The 23937-nt window shown below is 40.2% G+C and overlaps 1 protein-coding gene across 2 annotated transcripts in view; it reads right to left on the reverse strand.

Moving 5' to 3' along the window:
* Window positions 1-12737: 12737 nt before the first annotated feature.
* Window positions 12738-23937, reverse strand: part of NLRP3 (NLR family pyrin domain containing 3) — a 46505-nt gene continuing 35305 nt past the window's right edge. For both annotated transcript variants that reach the window (XM_045803966.2, XM_045803964.2), the window contains 3 exons: window positions 17224-17394; window positions 16588-16758; window positions 12738-13373 (listed from right to left, as the gene is read on the reverse strand). In XM_045803966.2, the coding sequence (XP_045659922.1) occupies window positions 13274-13373; window positions 16588-16758; window positions 17224-17394 (442 nt within the window). In that variant the 3' untranslated portion in view covers window positions 12738-13273. The remainder of the gene's footprint in view (window positions 13374-16587; window positions 16759-17223; window positions 17395-23937) is intronic.

A 23937-nucleotide genomic window follows, 5' to 3' on the forward strand; every position in this document is an offset into this window, starting at 1 on the left:
AGCGATAGAGCAGAGGAGCACAAATCGGAACTTTTAGAAGTCTGCTCCGGTGAGCAATGTCACTCAGGCACCTATGCGGGAGGTGGAGTACTCACTGGGACAGTGTGGTCTCAGGATCCTCAGGGTCACAGGAAGACCGGGAGTGTGGCAGAGCTCCCAGGTATCAGAACAGGGAAGCTGGCCACAAAGAGTGAGTCCAGGAGTGGCCTTTCACCTCAGGAATGACATAAGCTGTGATCCAAGGCACAGTCGGGCCACTGCTCTTCCAGCAGGGGCCCAACAAGCGGCAGAACTGGGGAGAGCCCAGAGAGGCATGGGAGCACACTGCAGGAGTCCGCTGGGTTTGGAGACTCCAAACGGGGTCATGTGCCTGAGATAGAAATGCTTGGTCACAGGCCAGATGAGCATGGAGTGTGGCCAGAGACTAGGGAGACAGGAGTGATTGACTGCTTTTCTCTGAGGGCTCACTGAGGAGTAGGGTCTGAGCTCTTGGCTCCAGGGGCAGAGATTGGGAGGCCACCATTTTCATTCTCATCCTCTAAACCTGCACAGAACACTTTCAGGGAACAAAAGCCACAGAGAGCAAACCGAAGAAGATTTCTTAGCCTGGCCCCAGGCAAAAGTGGAGCAATTCTGAAAGGGGCAAAAATATTTGAGAATAAATGTAACAGGCCCCTCTCCCAGAAGATGTGCAAGTCTGTGGAGTTTGGTATGGGCAGAGGTGGAGACGATTGACCTGGAAGATTTGTTAAGAGGGGGGTGGATCATGACATTGAAGCTCTGGGCCAGAGATTCCTGCAGAGCCACGTTTGCTCTGACCCTCTAGAGAGAAGTAGAAAAATGCCAAGGAACAAAAGCTGAGCAGCCAACCAGCTCACATTAAGTGCATCCACCTGACAAATTGTGGGGCAACTCCACCCAAAGATGCTGGGGAAACTGAGCAGCAGGCTTCTCCCCCAGAAGACAGACTGGAAGAACAGGTGAATGATAAGCTTATTTACCACAGGACTGTAAAACTCCAGTGCACCAGGGGAAATAATATAAGAAGCTCCAGGTGTTCCCTCATGCCTCGCTTCTACTTCAGGCTAAAATTTTACATTTCTTTATTGGTTTCTTCTCTTCTTTTTTTTTTTTTTAAACTATGCTCCCATTTCAAATAGATTCCTATTTCCCAACCTATGTTTTTAAGTCACTTCTTAACTTTTATTTTCTTTTTCACTTATATGTTTTGTAGATTTATACCCCATACTAGCCTGTTTTTCACTCTACTCAATTTTATCTTGATATATATGTAAGTTCTGATTTTTTTGAAATTTTGGGATACAGTAACTTCTAACATGAAGACCAAAAATTAAGCAGGAACAGGCAGATCACCCTGCTGTGTCCACCCTGAGAGATGATAATCTCTCTCCCCACTCCCTTCTTTTTTCCCCCTCTTTTATCCTTCTTTTTCTATTGTTTTGGAACATCTTGGCTTTGATGGCATATCTGTGATAGATTTCAACTACTTTGGATTTTTTCATAGGTACATTTTGCTTGGGTCATGGTTGATATTTAGGACTCTATCCATTCCCTCAACCATCCCTCAACAGAATGATAGGAGGAGGAACTCCCAACAAAGAAAATAACCAGAGACAATGTCCTCTGCCAAAGAGCTAATGGATATGGATATATGCAAGTTGTCAGAGATAGACTTCAGGGTAGCAATTATGAAGTCAACACCTAGGCTTGAGAAAAGCATTACTGACAATATATAATCTCTAAGGGCAGAAATGAGATCTAATCAGGCTGAACTTAAAAATGTTATGAATGAAATGCAGTCTAAACTGGATACTCTAACAGCCAGGGTAAATGAGGCAGAACAGCAAATAAGTGATCTAGAAGGTAAGCTGATAGAAAGGAAGGAAGCTGAGGAGGCCTAGGATAAACACCTAGAAGCCCATGAGAACAGACTTGGAGACATCAATGACACTATGAAACATGCCAATATCAGAATTATTAGGATTCCTGAGGGGGTGGAGAGAGAGAGAGGACTAGCAGGTAAACTTGAGTAAATCATAGCTGAGAACTTCCCTAATCTGGAGAAGGAAACAAGCATTCATGTATCAGAGGCAGAGAGGACCCCTCCCAAGATCAATAAAAATAGACCAGCACCCCTGCATATAACAGTAAAACTTGCAGATCTTAGAGTCAAGGAAGCTATCGGGAGAGCAACTAAGGAAGGGAAAGAAATTTCTTATGTACATAGCAAGGAACATCGGAATAACATCAGACCTGTCCACAGAGACCTGGCAAGCCAGAAAGGGCTGGCAAGACATATTCAGTGTACTAAATGAGAAGAAAACACAACCAAGAATATTTTATTCAGCAGGACTGTTACTCAGAATAGACAGAGTGACAAAAACCTTCCAAGACCAGCAAAAAATGAAAGAATATGGGACCACCAAACCAACCCAGCAAGAAATATTAAAGGGGTGTTATAAAAGAAAAAAGACCAAACCCAAAGAATGGCAGAGGAGTAGGGGACCTTATTTCAGCTGGTCCCCTGAATCGAGCTGGATATCTACCAGACCATCCTGAACACCCACGAAATCAGCCTGAGACATAAAAAGATATATCTGGATCTCTACAAACAAATATCTCCAGTGTTGGGTATTGAGGTATGAAGCGGGGAGCGAGAGTCTGCACACAGATATCAGAAGATAAACGGAAAGGGGAGGGAGCCGCCGCGCTCAGGCGCTGGAAAACAGAAGCCTCCTGTGCTGGGGAGTGGGTCGGACTCGCGGACCGGTAGCTGCCAAGAAACCAGACTGAAACTGGGAGATCGGAAGCACACATGCAAACCGGGGCGGCTGGAGGTTTTAGAAGCACAAAGGGCAGAGATGTGGTGGCCCTGGGAATGAGGACTGGGAGAATGGCTGTGGGGCACACAAACAGGGACACTGCAGGTTTTTAGCAGCACCAACAGAAATGGAGTTAGAGTGGCCAGGAGGACTCAATGAAGAACAGACTGTCATCTCTCTGTTCTGAGACAGAGGTTTGGATATGGTCACTGCTGCTATGACACTCAAAAGAGACATAGAAAGCAACCAGGGAAAGCAGCCAGAGAACAAAAGCCCAGAAAAAACAGTTCTCACTGTGCCCATCACCCCCGCCCCAGAGGGGACAGGGTAACTCTGCCCAAAGAGAGTTGCCTGAGTATCAGTGCAGCAGACCCCTCCCCCAGAAGGCAGGCTGAAAAATCAAGAAGCCCACATCCCTAAGGTCCCTATAAAACAAGTGCATCTTGCTTGGGTCCTGGTCACTAATTTGGACTCTGTACATCCCCGCAACCACTCCTCATCAGAATAACAAGGAGGAGGAATCCCCAACAAAGGAAAGAAACAGAGACTGTGGCCTCTGCCACAGAACTAATGGATATGGATATAACCAAATTGTCAGAAATGGATTTCAGAGTAACAATAGTCAAGAAGATGTGTAGGCTTGAAAAAAATATTACTGAAAATATAGAATCTCTAAGGGCTGAAATGAGAATGAATCTGGAGGAAATTAAGAATGCTATGAATGAAATGCAGTCTAAACTGGATGCTCTGATGGCCAGGGTAAATGAGGCAGAAGAACAAATTAGTGAATTAGAGGATGAGATGATAGAAAAGAAGGAAGAGAAGAAAAATGGCTGAAGAAACTCCACTTTCAAGAAAAAAGGCTACGGGAGGGTAGTGAGTCAATGAAACGTTCCAATGTCAGAATCATTGGCATCCCCAAGGGGGTGGAGAAAGAGAGAAGTCTAGAATAGATATTTGAACAAATTATACCTGAGAACTTCCCTAATCTGATGAAAGAAACAAGCATTTGTGTCCAAGAGGCAGAGAGGACCCCTCCCAAGATCAATGACAACAGACCAATACCACAACATGTAATAGTACAATTTGCAAATATTAGATTAAAGGATAAAATCTTGAAAGCTGCCAGGGGGAAGAGAATCCTCACGTACAAAGGGGGAACATCAGAATAATGTCAGACCTGTCTAAAGAGACCTGGCAAGCCAGAAAAAGCTGGCAAGACATATTCAGAGCACTAAGTGAGAAGAACATGCAGCCAAGGATCCTTTATCCAGCAAGGCTGTCATTCAGATTGGGTGGAGAGACAAGGGGCTTCCAAAACTGGCAGAAACTGAAAGAATATGTGGCCACCAAGCCAGCCCTACAAGAAATATTAAGGGGGGTTCTATAAAAGTAAAAAGACCTCAAGAGTGATACAGAACAGAAATTTACAATCTATAAAAACAAAGACTTCACAGGCAGCATGACTTATTAAAATCATATCTCTCAATAATCACTCTCAATGTGAATGGCCTAAATGCTCCCATAAAATGCCACAGTGTTCCAGATTGGATAAAAAGACATGACCTATCCATTTGCTGTCTACAAGAGACTCGTTTTGAACCTAATGATACATCCAGACTGAAAGTGAAGGGATGCAGAACCATTTTTCATGCCAACAGACCTCAAAAGAAAGCTGGGGTAGCAATTCTCATATCAGACAGATTAGATTTTAAACTAAAGACTATAGTTAGAGATACAGGACACTATATTATTCTTAAAGGATGTATCCAACAAGTGGATATGACAATTATAAATATCTTTGCCCCCAAAGGCGAGAAGCCAACAACATAAGCCAACAGTTAACCAGAATAAAGAGACATACAGATAATAACACGTTAATAGTAGGGGACCTCAACACTCTACTCTCAGCAATAGACAGATCATCTAAGCAGAAAATCAACAAAGAAACAAGAACGTAGAATGACATACTGGACCAGATTGAACTCATAGATATATATAGAAGACTACACCCTAGAACAATAGAATACTCATTCTTTTTGAATGCACATGGAATGTTCTCCAGAATAGACCATACACTGGGTCACAAAACAGGTCTCAACTGGTACCAAAAGACTGAGATTCTTACCTGCATATTCTCAGACCACAATGCTTTGAGACTGGAACTCAATCACAAGAAAAAAATTTGGAAGAAACTCAAACACTTGGAAACTGAGAACCATCCTGCTTAAGAATGATTGGGTAAACCAGGAAATTACAGAACAACTTAAGCAATTTATGGAAACCAATGAGAACACATTGGTCCAAACCTATGGGACACTGCAAAGGCAGTCCTAAAGGGAAAATACATAGCCATCCAAGCTTCACTCAAAAGAACAGAAAAATCTAAAATTCAATCCTTATGTTCTCACCTTAAGAAGCTGGAGCTAGAACAGAAGAACAGGCCTAAGTCACGCACGAAACGACAATTGATTAAGATTAGAGCAGAGATCAATGAATTAGAAACCAGAAACACAGCAGAACACATCAACAAAACTAGAAGCTTGTTCTTTGAAAGAATTAATAAGATTGATAAGACACTGGCCAGACTTCTTCAAAAGAATAGAGAAAGGACCCAAATTAATAAAGTTATGAATGATAGGGGAGAGATCACGACCAAACCAAGGAAATAGAAACAATCATCAGAAACTGTTATCAACAACTATATGACAATAAATTAAGCAACCTGGAAGAAATGGATGCCTTCCTGGAAACCTATAAACTACCAAGACTGAAACAGGAAGAAATTGATTATCTACACAGACAAATTAATCATGAAGAGATTGAAGTACTGATCAAAAACTTCTCAAAAAACAAGAGTCCAGGGCCTGATGGATCCTCTGGGGAATTCTACCAAACATTCAAAGAAGAAATAATACCTCTTCTCCTGAAGCTGTTTCAACAAATAGGAACAGAAGGAAAACTACCAAACTCATTTTATGAGGCCAGTATTACCTTGATCCCCAAACCAGGCAAAGACCCCATCAAAAAGGAGAATTACAGACTGATATCCCTGATAAATACGGATGCCAAAATTCTCAACAAGATCCTAGTTAATAGGATCCAACAGTACATTAAAATGATTATTCATCACAACCAAGTGGGATTCATCCCTGGGATGCAAGGGTGGTTCAACATTTGCAAATTGATCAGTATAATAGATCACATCAACAAGAAAAGAGTCAAGAACCATATGATCCTCTCAACTGATGCAGAAAAACATTTGACAAAATACAGCATCCTTTCCTGATTAAAACACTTCAGAGTGTAGGGATAGAGGGTACATTCCTCAATTTCATAAAAACCATCTATGAAAAGCCTACAGCGAATATCTTTCTTAATGGGGAAAAGCTGAAAGCCTTTCCCTTAAGATCAGGAACACGACAAGGATGCTCACTGTCGCCATTATTGTTCAACATAGTACTAGAAGTCCTAGCAACAGCAATCAGACAAAAAAAAAGAATAAAAGGTATCCAAAATGGCAAAAAAAGAAGTCAGACTCTCTCTCTTCGCAGATAACATGATACTTTATATGGAAAACCCAAAAGACTCCACCCCCAAATTACTAGAACTCATACAACAATTCAGTAATGTGGCAGGATACAAAATCAATGCACAGAAATCAGTTGCATTTCTATTCACAAACAATGAGACTGAAGAAAGAGAAATTAGGGAATCCATTCCATTTACAATAGCACCAAAAACCATAAGATATCTCAGAATAAACTTAACCAGAGAGATGAAGGGTCTATACTCTAGAAACTACAGAACACTGATGAAAGACATTGAAGAAGACACCAAAGATGGAAAAACATCCATACTGATGGATTGGAAGAATAAACATAGTTAAAATGTCTACGCTACCCAGAGCAATCTACACTTTCAACACCATCCTGATCAAAATACCAATGATATTTTTCAAAGCTCTGGAAAAAACAATCCTAAAATTTGTGTGGGGCCAGAAAAGACACCGAATCACCAAGAAAATGTTGAAAAGGAAAAACAAAGCTGGGGGTATCACGTTGCCTGATTTCAAGCTATACTACAAAGCTGTGATCACAAAGACAGCATGGTACTGGCACAAAAACAGACACATAGACCAATGGGACAGAATAGAGACTCCAGAAATGGACCTTCGACTTTATAGTCATCTAATCTTTGACACAGCAAGTAAAAACATAAAGTGGAAAAAAGACAGTCTCTTCAATAAATGGTGTGGGGAAAATTGGACAGCTATATACAGAAGAATGAAACTTGACCACTCTCTCACACCATACACAAAGATAAACTCCAAATGGATGAAAGACCTCGATGTGAGACAGGAATCCATCAAAATCATAGAGAAGAACATAGGTTGTAACCTCTTCAACATCAGCCACAGCAACTTCTTTCATGACACATATCCAAAGGCAAGGGAAACAAAAGAAAAAATGAAGCTTTGGGACTTCATCAAGATAAAAAGTTCCTGCACAGCAAAGGAAACAGTCAACAAAACAAAGAGACAACCCACAGAATGGGAGAAGATATTTGCAAATGACACTATAGATAAAAGGCTGGCATCCAAGATCTATGAAGAACTTCTCAAACTCAATACATGAGAAACAAATGATTATTTGTTCCACTGTTGGTGGGAATGGAAATTGGCACAGCCACTTTGGAAAACAGTGTGGAGGTCCCTCAAAAAGTTAAAAATAGAGCTACGCTATGACCCAGCAATTGCACCACTGGGTATTTACCCCAAAGATACAGACTTAGTGAAGAGAAAAGTCATATGCACCCCAATGTTCATCCAGCATTGTTCACAATAGCTAAATCGTGGAAGTAGCTGAGATGCCCTTCAACAAACGAATGGATAAAGAAGATGTGGTCCATATATACAATGGAATATTACTGAGCCATCAGAAACAATGATTACCCAATATTTGCAGCAACATGGACGAGACTGGAGGAGATTATGCTGAGTGAAATAAATCAAGCAAAGAGACAATTATCATATGGTTTCACTCATTTGTGGAACATAAGGAATAGCAGGGTGATCAGTAGGAGAAGAAGAGAAGAATGAAGGGGAGGTAAACAGAAAGGGGAATGAACCATGAGAGACTATGGACTCTGGGAAACAAACTGAGGGTTTCAGAAGGGAATGGGGAGGGGGCGGATAACCCAGTGATGGGTATTAAGGAGAGTATGTATTGCATGGAGCCCTGGGTGTTATATGCAAACAATGAATCATGGAACACTACATCAAAAACTAATGATGTACTGCATGGTGACTAGCATATCATAATAAAAATAAATAAGTAAAATAAAAAATAAAAAAGTAAAGAAAACCCAACCCCCAAAGGAAGAAGAAGAAGAAGAAGAAGAAGAAGAAGAAGAAGAAGAAGAAGAAGAAGAAGAAGAAGAGGAAGAACCCCAAGAGTAATATAGACAAGAAATTTACAGAGACAATCTATACAAACAGGGACTGTATAGGCAATATGATGGCACATAGTTCACATCTGTCAATAGTTACCCTCAATGTGAATAGCCTAAATGCTCCCATGAAATGGCACAGGGTTGAAGATTGGTTAAAAAGATAGGACCCATCCACATACTGTCTACAAGAGACTCATTTTGAACCAAAAGATACATACAGATTGAAAGTGAAATGATGGAGAACTATTTATCATGGCAACAGACCTCAAAAGAAAGCTGGTATAGCAATTCTCATATCAGACAAATTAGATTTCAAATCAAAGACTGTCATAAGAGATGTAGATGGACACTCTATCATACTTAAAGGGTCTATCCAACAAGAAGATCTAACAATTGAAAATATCTATGCCCCCAACATGGGAGCCACCAAATATATAAACCAATTAATAAACAAAATAAAGAAACATATGGATAGTATACATTTATAGTAGGAGACCTAAACACTCCACTCACAGCAATAGACAGATCATCTAAGCAGAATATCAACAAAGAAACAAAAGCTTTGAATGAAACACTGGACCAGAGGGACTTCATAGATATATACAGAACATGCCACCCTAAAACAACAGAATATTCATTCTTCTCAAATGCACATGGAACTTTCTCCAGAATAGACCATACACTGGGTCACAAATCAGGTCTCAACCAATACCAAAAGACTGAGATTATTCCTTCTATGTTATCAGACCACAATGCTTTGAAACGGGAACTCAATCACAACTTGTGAAAGAATTCAAACATTCGGAAGTTAAAGAGCATCCTGCTAAAGAATGAATGGGTCAACCAGGAAATCAAAGAACTTAAACAATTCATGGAAATGAATGAGAATGAAAAACATCTGTCCAAAACCTATGGGATACATAGCCATCCAAGCCTTTCTCAAAAAAGTAAAAAAAAAAAAAAAAAAAAACCCCAAATGCACAAGCTAACCTTATACCTAAAGGAGCTGGAGAAAGAATGGCAAATAAAATCTACACCAAGCAAGAGAAGAGAAATAGTAAAGATTAGAGCAAAGATCAATGCAATAGAAACCAGAAAAACAGTAGAACAGATTGACAAAACCAGAAGCTGGTTGTTTGAAAGAATTAAAAGATTGATAAACCTCTGGCCAGACTTATCAAAAAGAAAAGAGAAAGGACCCAAATCAATAAAACCATGAATGAAAAGAAAGAGATCATGACTAACACCAAGGAAATAGAAACAATTATTAGAAATTATGATCAGCAAATATATGCCAAGAAATTAAGCAACCTGGAAGAAATGGATGCCTTCCTGGAAACTTATAAACTACCAAGACTGAAACAGGAAGAAATTGACAATCTGAATAGACCAATAACCAGCAAGGAAATTGAAGTAGTCATCAAAAACCTCCCCAAAAAAACAAGAGTCTAGGGCCAGATGGCTTCCCAGGGGAATTCTACCAAATGTTTAAAGAAGAAATGATACCTATCCTACTGAAGCTGTTTCAAAAAATAGAAACAGAAGAAAAACTTTCAAACTTGTCTATGAGGCCAGCATTACCTTGATCCCAAAACCAGGCAAAGAACCCATCAAAAAAGAGAATTACAGACCAATATCCCTGATGAACATAGATGCCAAAATTCTCAACAAGTTCCTAATAATAGCATCCAGCACTACATTAAAAGGATTATCCATCACGATCAGGTGGGATTTATTCCTGGGATGCAAGGGTAGTTCAACATTCGCAAATCAATCAATGTGATAGAACACATTAATAAAAGAAATGACAAGAAGCATATGATCCTCTCAATTGATACAGAAAAAGCATTTGACAAAATACAGCATCCTTTCCTGATTAAAACTCTTCAAAGTACAGGGATAGAGGGAACATACCTCAATATCACAAAAGCCACCTACAAAAAGCCCACAGCGAATATCATTCTCAATGGGGAAAAACTGAGAGCTTTTCCCTTAAGGTCAGGAACACAACAGAGATACCCACTCTCATCACTTTTGTTCAACATAGTACTAGAAGTCCTAGGCTCAGCAATAAGACAACAAAAAGAAATAAAAAGCATTAAATTGGCAAAGAAGAAGTCAAACTCTCTCTTTGCGTATGACATGATACTTTATGTGTAAAACTCAAAAGACTCCACCTCCAAGTTATTAGAACTCATACAGCAGTTCAGCAACATAGCAGGATACAATATCAATGCATAGAAATCAGTTGCATTTCTCTACACTAACAATGTGACTGAAGAAAGATAAATTAAGGAATCAATTCCATGTACAATAGCACCAAAATCCATAAGATACCTAGGAATAAACCTAACCAAAGAGGTAAAGGATATATACTCTAGAAACTACAGAACACCGATGAAAGAAATTGAGGAAGACGCAAAGAGATGGAAAAACATTCCATGCTCATGTATTGGAAGAATAAACATTGTGAAAATATCTATCCTGCCCAGAACAATCTACCCTTTCAATGCAATCCCTATCAAAATACCATGGACATTTTTCACAGAGCTGGAACAAACAATCCTAAAATTTGTATGGAACCAGAAGGACCCTGAATTACCAGGGGATTGTTGAAAAAGAAAACCAAAGCTGGGAGTGTCACAATGCCTGAATTCAAGATATATTACAAAGTTGTGATCATCAAGACAGCATGGTACTAGCACAAAAAAGACACATAGATCAGTGGAACAGAATAGAGAGCCCAGAAATGGACCCTCAACTCTATGGTCAACTAATCTTCGACAAATCAAGAAAGCACATCCATTCGAAAAAGTCTCTTCAATAAATGGTGCTGGGAAAACTGGACAATCACATGCGGAAGAATGAAGTAGACCATTCTCTTACACCATATACAAAGATAAACTCAAAATGGATGAAAGCCCAAAATGTGAAACAGTAATCCATCAAAATCGTAGAAGAGAACATAGGCAGTAACCTCTTCGACATTGGCCACAGTGACCTCTTTCAATACATGTCTCTAAAGACAAGGGAAACAAAAGCAAAAATGAACTTTTGGGATTTCATGAAGATAAAAAGCTTTTGCACAGCAAAGGAAACAGTCAACAAAACTAAAAGGCAACCAATGGAATGGGAGAAGATATTTGCAAATGACATTACAGATAAAGGGCTGATATCCAAGATCTATAAAGAACTTCTTAAACTCAACACCTCCCAAAAAATAATAATAATCCAGTTAAGAAATGGGCAGAAGACATGAACAGACACTTCTCCAAAGAGGACATACAAATGGCTAACAGATACATGAAAAAATGTTCAGCATCATTAGCCATCAGCAAAATACAAGTCAAAACCATAATGAGATATGACCTTATACCAGTTAGAATGGCAAAAAATAATAAGTCAGGAAACAATAGATGTTGGTGAGGATGTGGAGAAGGGGGAACCCTCTTCCACAGTTCATGGGAATGCAAGCTGGTACAGCCACTTTGGAAAACAGTATGGAGGTTCCTCAAAAAGTTAAAAATAGAGCTACCCTATGACCCAGCAATTGCACTACCAGGTAGTCACCCCAAAGATACAGACATAGTGAAAAGAAGGAGCACCTGCACCCCAATGTTCATAGCAGTAATGTCCACAATAGCCAAACTGTGGAAGGAGCCAAGACGCCCTTCAACAGATGACTGGATTAAGAGGATGTGGTCCATATACACAATGGAATATTACTCAGCCATCTGAAAGAATGAATATCCACCATTTGCATCGACATGGATGGAACTGGAGGGGATTATGCTAAGTGAAATAAGTCAAACAGAGAAAGACAATTATCATATGGTTTCAACTCATATGTGGAACACCAGGAATAACACAGAGGACCACAGGGGAAGGGAGGGAGAACTGAAGGGGGAGAATTCAGAAAGGGAGACAAACCATGAGAGACTCTGGACTCTGGGAAACAAACTGAGGGTTACAGAAGGGAGTGGGTAGGGGGATGCGTAACCGGGTGATGGGTATTAAGGAGGGCACATGATGTGATGAGCACTGGGTGTTATAAGCAACTAATGAATCAGTGAACACTACATCAAAAAGTAATGTTGTACCATATGCTGGCTATTTGAACATGATAACAAAAAATAAAAACATAAAAAATAAATAAAACTAAGGAAAAGAGGGGTGCCTGGATGGCTCAGTCATTGGGCGTCTGCCTTCGGCTCAGGGCATGATCCCAGGGTCCTGGGATCGAGCTCCACATTGGGCTCCTCCACTGGGAGCCTGCTTCTTCCTCTCCCACTCCCCCAGCTTGTGTTCTCTCTCTCACTGGCTCTCTCTCTGTCAAATAAATAAATAAAATCTTTAAAAAAAAAAAACTAAGGAGAAGAAAGAATTTAAATCAATAAATACAAAATGTTTTTAATTTTCTGAATTTTCAACCACCTATAATAAACATGAATTCTTTTATTAGAAAATAAAACTGTTACAAAAATTAAAAATAAATAAGTTGTTGCTACAAAACTGCAACATAATATATAGTTTACTAGTTCTGTTATAGTCATAAAGATAGGAGTGGGTGATAATTGTGATATGGGCGAAAGAAAACAACAAATCTGGGTAAAAAAAGACATGAGGGAAAGGAGATTTAGAGAGTAAGAAGAGAAAAAGAAATACAGAAATTCTCTATTAAATGAGTTAGTTATATGAGGTCACCAAAAGGAATATTTCCTCTGACTAAGGTTCTATAATGAGAACCACCTCATTTGGATGATGTCATTGTCCTGGTGTCTTCAAGCCAGAGGTAAAGGAGATGCTCACATTCTCTGTATAAAGGCACCGTCAGCAAGATTTTGCTGTCCCACCCTGGACCAGAGGAATCCTGGAGTGATGGTCTTCACCCTGGATGGAGGAGTGTTCACTCCCACTTGTCCACACCTGGATGGCAGGGAGCCAAGATGCTGGCATCTGGCAGCCGGCATCTATCACTACCAAAAAGGCTCAAAGACAATGGTCAACTCAGGCTTTTCTTCTTGAAGTGTTTCTAATGCACATTTTGTATCATAATTGAAATACAGTCCACACAACCTGTAAGAGCAATTGACAGCTTTGTGTTATATTCTTCAAAGAACAGTCTCAGAGTTTTTGACTTAAAAATCTCATCTCCTTACTTCTCTTAACCTAACACACTTCTAAACTGTCCAATGTTACACTTCATGCGTAATGTGTTCCTGTTATATTTTTAACCTTCAAGTTTGGAAATGTTTAAACATGTAAATTTAGAGAGAATGGTAATGAATTCCCATGCTTATTATCCAGATTTGATGATTAATAAGCCATGGCCAGGAAGGCCTATGTGGCTCAGTCAGTTAACTTCTGCCTTCGGCTCAGGTCATGATCCCAGGGTCCTGGGATCGAGTGCCATGTCATCGGGCTCCCTGCTCAGCGGGGAGTCTGCTTCTCCCTCTCCCTCTGCCCCTCCCCTGCTCACGCTCTCTCACTCTTGCTCACTCACTCAATCTCTCTCTCTCAAATAAATAAATAAAATATTTTTTAAAAAATAAATTTAAAAAAATAACTCATGGCCAATCTCGTTTCATCTATTGCCCACCTACTCCTCACATCAATGGATTTTACAAACACAGCATTGCGTGCATCTATAAATATTGCAGTATGTGACACTAAATGAAGGTTTTAAAAAACACAACCACAATGCCATTATCACACCTAGAAAGTCAACAGTGACTCCTTAATATCAACATATGTCCAGTCAGTGTTTAAATTTCCTCAACTGGCTGATACATTTTTTATAATAGGTTCATTTAGTCAGGAGCCATTGCAACTGTTTTGTATGCCTCTCAGGTCTTCTCTGATATATAATTTCTTCCCTCTTGTCTCTTTTTTTTTTTCTTAAGTTTCCCTCGCAACTTAGCTAAGAAATGATACCATTTGTCCTGCACCATTTCTAACAATCTTGATTTGGTTGTGTTATGGATTGAACATTTGTGTTTCTTCAAAATTCATACATTAAAGCCCTAATCCTCCATGTGATGGTATTTGAAATGGGGCATTTGAGATATAATTAGGGTTAGATGAGGTCATGGGGGTGGATCATCAGGACTGGATCAGTGCCCTTCTGGTAAGAGATGCCAGGGCACACACTGTCTCCCTGTCTCTGTCTCTCTGTTCCCTGGAGGGACATGGGAAGAAGGCAGCCATCTGCAAGCCTGGAAGAAAGCTTTCACCAGAACTTGATTCAGTTGGCACTGTGATCTTAGACTTCCTATATTCAAAAGTGTGAGCAATAAACGCCTGTTGTTTAAGGCACCCAGAGCTAATGAGTCAGGTTGATTGCATCCAGAGGTTCCTCCGTCTGTTTGAAGCCTGTACCTCACCTGCAGACTGTCCCTCAGTGCTGGGTTAGGGACTCCACATACAGTAATGTCTCAGCTTCATCTTGGCCTACCCTTCCCTTGTCCTTCTATTTCTTTTCATTCTGAGAATGTTGGCTTTTCTTGAAGCACCTATGCTCCACTGTGTCTGCATAAGGATGCAAATTTCTGTTTATTTGAACCTGCATTCCAGATGGTTCTCAGCCTTGAGGTCATGACCAAGAACAGAAGCCCCAGGACTAATTTTATATCATTTGGGTAAGATATAGGTAATAAATAAACAAGAAAGTGTTATAGCAGGCATATATGATGGTAATCACACTATGGAGGAAAATAAGGAAGAAGGGGGGGAATATGCTGGACAGCTATTTTCAGTAGGGTGGTCAGAGACAGACACACAGAAGAAGACCTCTAAGCAGAGGATTTAAGGATACATGCGAAGACACATGGGTATCAAAGGGGAGAGAGGTCGAGGCAGAGGGAAGAGGAAATGCTACGTTCTGGAGGTGACCGTATTTTTGCAAAACTGCAAGAAGCTCAGTGTGTGTGGAGCAGAAGGAACATGGATTAGGAGACAATGAATTTGTAGAAGCAGCAGAAGCCGGATCACAGGAGGCCTTAGGCACTGCCATGGGTTTGTGGATCTTACTTTGAGTGTGATAGAAAGTCACTAGAGCATGTGGGTAGGAATGATATGATCGCTTGCTCCTGTTTTAGCTGCACCCTCCATCTGCCATGGTCAGGATAATAATAGATGCAGAGTAGCCTGGCAGATGCCACCAGAACAATCCAGACAAGAGGGGACAGTGGCTTGAACCAGGGTAGGAGTCATGGAGCCAGAAGTCAAGAAGAGGTCAGCAAGCAGGCATGTTATGGAAGCAGAGCTAACAGGACATGTCAATGAGTTGGACGTGTGCATAAGAAAAAGCAGGTGTCAAAGATGACATAGAGTGGGGTTTTTTTGTTTTTGTGTGGGGTTTTTTGGCCTGAGCAATTCTCACTAAGCAACCACTGACCGAGATGAGGAAGAAGCAGGTTTCAGGTAGACAGGTTTGGATTTGGACACGTAAGGTTTAGCACGTTTATTAGACATACAAATGGAAAGGTCAGACTAGCATTTGGACATGGAATTCATGCAGGTATAAATTGGCTGCACAGCATATATATGGTAAAGCCAGAACACTGGATGATGTCAACACAGGATAAAGTATAGAGAAGAAGAATTAGCTGAATGATTGAGTGCTGGGTATTCACCATGTGCAGGTCAGGATGATAAAGAGAATCCACAAAGGAGACTGAGCACAAATAGCAAATGAAGGAGAAGAAAATCCAGTGTGGAGAAGGTGTGGCCCCTAAAGCCAAGTGAGGGAAAGTTCTTCCACGGAGAATGTGATTGTCAGGGCTGACAAAGGTACAGGACTCATTAGGAAGCTCTTGCTGGAGAGGTAATGAATACCAGTGGTATCACTAATAATGAAACCCAACACAATGCACATAAGCTGGTCTATGGAATGTCTAATCTTGATGTTTCTGGAACTCTCTTTTCCTATTTAAAAATCCCAAGAATACCCCACTGTGCAGAGACCTTTGCAATTAAGAGGAACCATGGACTGCTCTAGGTCTACAAAGTACGTATGGTTCCTTGAGGGGCCATGTAATTCTATTTGGCCACTTTCATTGGGACTTTCATGTCTTTCATATTCCTGAAACTTTTCAGCCCCAACCGAACCTTAATTGTTCTGGATGAAGTTGAATATGTGGTTTGTGACTCATTAAAAAAGTCTGCAACAACAGGCTCAGGCCCAACCTCGGTTTGAATACAAATGAAGCCATTCTGGGTTTTGATAACTGGTCAAACTGTCCTTAGTACTCTGAACCCTACCACGTAAATCTGAGCAGAGCACACTTACTTTAGGCTTTTTAGGAGGCAGCCCTGCTGTTTTAGCACCTCACAGAGCAGCATGACCCCTAGATCACCCAGGTCATTACTGCCCAGGCTCAGCTCCCGCAGACTCTTGTTGGAGGTCAAAAGTGTGGAAAGATCCCAGCAACAGTGTGAGGTGAGGCTACAGCCATCTAATCTGCAAGAAAGAGGGTGATTGAAAGAAAATGCCTCCTTAACTATCCCCCCAGGTCCCCCAGATCTCAGCCTGCGATGTTTCAAATGCACAAAAAGCACAGGATTAATGAACTTGGAACAATTTTGTGTGCTCATGGTTATTCTTTTCCCCTTTTCAGATGAAAATATTTTTTCTAGTCTATTGGATTGTGCAGATCAAATTAGTAATAGTAGTTTGTGAATTGATTTTTCCCAAATTCTATGCCTCTCTCCAAATTTCCCTAAAACACAATTGCTATATCACCCTATTATTTTGTGGTGAAAGGAAATCTAGTATTTACCTTTACACCACCAAGAGGTAGAACTCCTCCCAGTCCCATGATCCTGTAATAAGTCATCGCTTCTCAGATAAAAATCATCCCATAATCATTCCCCTCACCTTAGCCACCATGTATCCCCATCATTGTAATTAAACTAAGGGACTTACTCCAATATCTGAAGCTTGCAGTTGGGGTGCAAGAGACCCTCACAGAGTAGCTTCACCCCCGTGTCTCCAAGAGCATTGCCCCGAAGATAAAGGTGTGTGAGCTTCTGGTTAGTGCTGAGCACTGAGGACAGAGCTGGACAGCAACCTGATGTAAGGCCAGAATTCATTAACCTGGAGAAGGAACAAGGAAATGGTGTCTCAATGTTCAGCCCTTCTTGAACATTGTACAACTATCCTAGAACAGGAATCTCATCTTATCTAAAAAGTGCATCCTTTGGGCACTTGGGTAGCTCAGTTGAAGTGTCTGCCTTCGGCTCTGGTTGTGGTCCCAGGGTCCTGCGATAGAACCCCACATCGGGCTTCCTAGGGGCTTAGAGGGGAGTCTGCTTCTCCCTCTCTGTGCCCCCCACCCCAAGCTTGTGCTCTCTCTCTCTCTCTCTCTCAAATAAATGAAATCTTAAAAAAAAATCTGCATCCTTTTCCTTCAAGGTCAGGAGCCAGCATCTTGGACACAATCCAGGAGAGCATGACTCCTTGTCTCTGGACCCATAACAGAGACAAATAATCATCCCAGCAGATACTTTGCTGGGATTGGCGGAAGAGACAGAGCAAAAGCAAATTGATTCAGATTCCTTCCACATTCTTCTTCTTTCTTACACATAATCCCTCTGCCATGCATGCTCCTGACCACTGCATCTTCCAGAAATACATCCCAGATTATCCTTCACTGATAATTCTGACAACATTGCAAAGACTTGCCTTACTGGATTCTCACATTAATTGAGCAAGGTGGTAGTGCAGCTATAACTATTATGTATCTTTTGCATATTCGAAATCTGAGGTTTATCAAATCCTATGTTTCTCTTAAGGTCAAAGAGCAAGTGTTTACTGAGGAGGGACCTGGACTTAAGCATTATAGGGCCATCCCTCCTCTGTGGCCCTTCTATCCATATCACTCTTCCTTTTGAACTGGAAGGGGGCTCTCAGAGCATAGAGCTCTAGATTTGTATTACACTCAGTGGGACTAAGATGTTTGGTATGCTGCACTTTGGTCAAGTTGATTATATTCTCTCCCCCAACAGGAGCATGAGGGCTCTGGGGTAGGGAGCTGCATCCCTCTAGCATAGAAGCTCAGAGGGGAGTATACAGTATGCTGAAAGCCACGTGTGCTAGGCCTTCAACAAAACCTTGAATTAACAACATCTCATGCAATCACATTCCTTCCTGCCAGAATCCTTAACAATGACATGTTTTTAAGCTCCAACATGTCTTAGAATCAGGAAAAATAGAAACATAGAAAGTAGCACCAGCAGGTTATCAAAAGAAAACAGAAGTACTTCTCTACTTACTGGTTTCTATCTGGCCAGTCAAGGATGAATCATAATTTTTTTTAAAAATTGAATACGGTGACTGACATAATATAATAAAAAATTATTATAAAAAATTTTTAAAAATTGAATATGCAAGACAAAGAGGGGAATAAAACCCAAGATGGATGAGTAAAATAACAAGGCAAGGCTTCTAGTAAGAACTTTATTTCCAACTGAGAATAATTTCATCAGACATTCCTTAATTAACATGGAGAAGGTATTTGCAAGCTTATTAACTGTTATGAACCAAAGGTTTGTGTCGTCTTGAAATCATATGTTGAAATGTTAACCCTCATTGTGATGGTAGGATGTGCAGCCTTTAAGAGGTAATTAGGTCTTCAGGGTGGAGTCTTCATGATGGGATTAGTGCCTCAATAAAACAGACCCCAAAGAGTTCCTTTGCCCCTACTGCCATGTGAGGACACAACAAGAAGGTGGCTGTCTGAAAGCCAAGAACCAGATGATCTACAGGCACCTTGATCTTGGGCTTCCAGCCTCCAGAACTGTGAGATGTGTTTGTTGTTTGAGTCACCCAGACAATGATATTTTTGTTACAGCAGCCTAAACAGCCTGGATGAAGATGAAGAACAGCAAAGATGAAGACCATTCCAGAAGACTGAAGACAGTCAACCAAAAGGAAAGGAAAAAAAATTATTTTGTAAGTTACAAAATGGCAAGCTTTGCCATCATTTCCAGAAAAGGACTAGAAGGTATTATGAACAGATGTTTGAGTAGCAGTGCACCATGAAATGGCAACAGTTACAGGCACAAGGTGGTTTTGTTAAGAATAAGTCACATCTGAATTACCAAAATGTTAATTACCATTGAGATTGAATGATGGGTGCATGGATTGCATAATGAAATGTTTAGGCAATCAAACAACCAAGTTCTACCAACCAATCCACTTGATTAGAGGGATGTAACCAACATCACATATCTTGGTCTCAACCAATCCATTCCACTCAGTTCCATTGTTACATTAATGTGTTTTTTTTTAATTTACTAATGATATGCCTTATGTTATAAAAATGTGTCACAAAGAAAATTGAGGAAGAAGAGTTAATATTCATTGAGTGTTTACTATATGTGCGGAAATAATGACTTACAATAGGATTATCTCATAGAATTACTATAAAACCAAGATGTAGGTACCATTTTTGTTCTTATGTTTAAATGGAAAAGCTGAGAATCAGGGAAATTACTTGAAAAATAAGAAGGAGCTTCCTAGATGGACTATGAGGGCAAGAGAGTATTTTTCATACCAGGCAAAAGGAAAATGGTAAGCAAGGGAAGGAAGGGTAAAAGAGGTCACATTTTTAGAACTAAAAACTTATTCAATATGACTCAGAATGGAATGAACTGTGTGGCAGAAGAAATGATCTAGAGTTGATCAGGGACAGCTTTGTGTATGATGCTAAGATAGCAACTACACTCTGACTTCAAAGAACTTTTGAAATTTTTTGAGAAAAAGCTCAATATTATCAAATCCACATTTTAGAAAATTCTTCTGGTGTTTTGCAAAAGAAAAAAGGAGGTAAAGGGAACTGAAAGTAAAGACAATCTAGGATTTTCCTCTTTTTACTGGCTAATCAGCCTCCTGGAAAGTCCCACTATTCAACAAGGCAGTAAAGAAAGGACAAGAAGGGGACAAAGGATGAGTGTGGAGAGTAAGTTATAAGAATTAAAGAATTTTGCAAATGTTCACCGTGTGGTGATATTACATAATATCAGAGGGGTGGGTAGTGCAAAATGCAACCAAAAATAGAGGCCTAAAGTTCAGGACATTTGGCCACACTTAACAAAATATAAAATGTCTAAAAGTTTTACCTCATTGGTTACATTTATAGGTATCCATCTCAAAAGAAATATCCACACATAAATAAAGTTATATATATAAATATGTTTTTCACAGTTACTTGTAATAATAAAAAAAGGAGAAATTCATTCAAAGGTTTATCATTCTGTGAGAACCTCAATAAATTACTGTAATGCATACTATGTCATACTATGCCCAAATCTGTAGATCTGTATATACGAGCATGGTAATAAATTCATGATAAATTTGAGAAGAAATCATAAGAAAGACTGCACAAAAAATTGCTAAAACTGACACATAAATTTAATAAAGTCACAGTATACAAAATCAATGTACAGACCTCTGTTGCATTTCTATACACCAAAAATGAAGTAGCAGAAAAAGAAATCAAGGCATTGATCCCATTTATAATTGCACCAAAAACAATAAGATACCTAGGAATAAACCTAACAAAAGAGGTAAAAGATCTGCACTCTGAAAACTGTAGAACACTTACAAAAGAAATTGAAGAGGACACAAAGAAATGGGGGAAAAATTCCATGCTAGTGAATTGAAGGAACAAGCATTGCTAAAATGCAAAACAATCTACACATTTAAAGCAACCCCTATCAAAGTAACACCAGCATTCTTCAGAGAACTAGAACAATTTGATAATTTGCATGAAACCAGAAAAGACCCCTAATAGCCAAAGCAATCCTGAAAAAGAAAAGCAAAGCTTGAAGCATCACAATTCTGGACTTCAAGATATATTATAAAGCTGTAGTCATCAAGACAGTATGATACACAAAAACAGGCACATAGATCCATGGAACAGAATAGAGAACCTAGAAATGCACTCTCAACTCTATGGTCAACTAATCTTTGACAAAGCACAAAAGAATATGCAATGGAAAAAAAGACAGTCTCTTCAACAAATGGTGCTGGGAAAATTGGAAAGCCACATGCAGAAGAATGAAACTGGATCATTCTCTTACACCATACACAAAGATAAACCCAAAATGGATGAAAGACCTAAATGTGAGGCAGGAAACCACCAAAATCCTAGAAAGGAAAACAGGCAGCAACTTATTTGACCTCGCTAACAACAACTTCTTACTAGACCTATCTCCAGAGGCAAGGAAAACAAGGCAAAAATGAACTATTGGAACTTTATCAAGATAAAAAGCTTCTGCAGAGTGAAGGAAACAATCTACAAAACTAAAAGACAACCTAAAGTATGGGAGAAGATTTGCAAATGACGTATCTGATAAAGAGTATCCAAAATCTATAAAGAACTTATCAAACTCGACACCCAAAAAACAAATAACCCAGTTAAAAAAGTGGACAGAAGACATGAATAGACATTTTTCCAAAGAAGACATCCAGATGGCCAACAGACACATGAAAAGATGTTCGATGTTACCTTCAGGGAACTACAAATCAAAACCACACCTGTCAGAATGGCTAAAAAACACAGGAATCAACAGATGTTGGCAAGGATGTGGAGAAAGGGGGTCCCTCTTACACTGTTGGTGGGAGTGCAAGTTGGTATGGCCACTTTGGAAAACAGTGTGGAGATCCCTTAAATTTAGTTAAAAGTAGAGGGCACGTATTGCATGGTCTACTTTTAACTTTTAAGGGATCTCCACACTGTTTTCCAAAGTGGCCATACCAACTTGCACTCCCACCAACAGTGTAAGAGGGACCCCTTTCTCCACAGCCTCTCCAACATTGCATGGTGCACTGGTGTTATACACAACTAATGAATCATGGAAATTTACATCAAAAACCAGGGATGTACTGTATGGTGACTAACATAATATAATAAAAAATATTATTATAATAAAAAAATTTTAAAAAGTTAAAAGTAGAGCTATCCTATAATCCAGCAATTGGGGTATTTACCCCAAAGATTCAGACATAGTGAAGAGAAGGGCCATATGCACCCCAATGTTCATAGCAGCATTGTCCACAGTAGCTAAATTGTGGAAAGAGCCGAGATGCCCTTCAACAGATGACTGGATTAAGAAGATGTGGTCCATATATACAATGGAATATTACTCAGCTATCAAAAAGGACAATTACCCAACATTTGCAGCAACATGGACGGGACTGGAGGAGATTATGCTAAGTGAAATAAGTCAAGAAGAGAAAGACAATTATCATATGGTTTCACTCATTTATGGAACATAAGAAATAGCAGGGAGATTGGTAGGAGAAGGAAGGGAAGAATGAAGGGGGAGTAACAGAAGGGGGAATGAACCATGAGAGACTACGGACTCTGGGAAACAAACTGAGGGCTTCAGGTGGGGGGATAGACTGGTGATGGGTAGTAAGGAGGGCATGTATTGCATGGTGCAGTGGGTGTTACACGTAAGTAATGAATCATGGAACTTTACATCAAAAACTAGGGACGTATTGTGTGATGACTAACATAATATAATAAAAATTATTAAATTAAAAAAAAGAAACAAAACAGATGAACATAGAGGGGGAAAAAGAGAGAGGGAAGCAAAGCATAAGAGATTCTTAAATATAGAAAACAAACTGAGGGTTGATGGAGGGAGGTGGTTGGGGATGGGCTAATGGGTGGTGAGTATTAAGGAGAGCACTTGTTTTGATGAGCACTGAGTGTTGATGTAAGTGATGAATCACTGAATTCTACTCATGAAACCAATATTATGCTATTTGTTAACTATCAAGTATTTAAATTTAAAAATTGGATAAAAAACAACTATAACCAACAAACTGGACAACCTAAAAGAAATGGAAAAATTCTTAGAAACATATAACCTACCAAAACTGAACAAAGAAGAAATAATCAGAACACACCTACTACTAGTAAGGAGATTGAACCAATATTCAAAAATTTCCCCACAAAGAAAGGCTCAGAACCGATGGCCTCATTGGTGAATTTTATCAACATTTAAAGAATTAACAGCAATCCTTTTCAAACTTTCCCAAAAAATCAGAGAAAAGAACACTTCCAAAGTCATTTTTAAGACTAACATTACCCTGATACCAAACCAGATAGAACAATACAAGAAAACCAAAGGCCAGGGAGAGAGTTAAGATGGCGGAGGAGTAGGGGACCCCTTTTTCAGCCGGTCCCCTGAGTCGAGCTGGATAGGTACCAGACCAGCCTAAACAACCACGGAATCAGCCTGAGACGCAGGAAGATACATCTGGATCTCTACAAATGAACACCTCCAACGCTGAGTATGGAGGTACGAAGCGGGGAGCCGTGAAACCGCGCACAGATATTGGAAGATAAACGGAAGAGGGAGGGAGCCGCCGTGTTCTGGAGCCGGGAAACGGCAGCCACCTGCACGGGGGAGCGGGCGGACCCACAGACGGCACCCCCTAGAAAGCGGACTGAGACCGGTGAGCCGGGAGCGCGCCACCAGGCATCTCGCGGAACACCGGAATTCCAGTGCGCTCACTGGATCCAGACTGAGACTGGGAGCTCCCGGAGCGTGCTCGGGGCAGCTGGCGGCTGGCGGCCACCTGCACGGGGGAGCGGGCGGACTCGCGGTCGGCACCCGCGAA

Source organism: Ursus americanus, chromosome 5 (assembly GCF_024610735.1).
Source record: "Ursus americanus isolate L20-20 chromosome 5, mUrsAme1.1.p, whole genome shotgun sequence".
In the NCBI taxonomy this organism is placed as follows: domain Eukaryota; kingdom Metazoa; phylum Chordata; class Mammalia; order Carnivora; family Ursidae; genus Ursus; species Ursus americanus.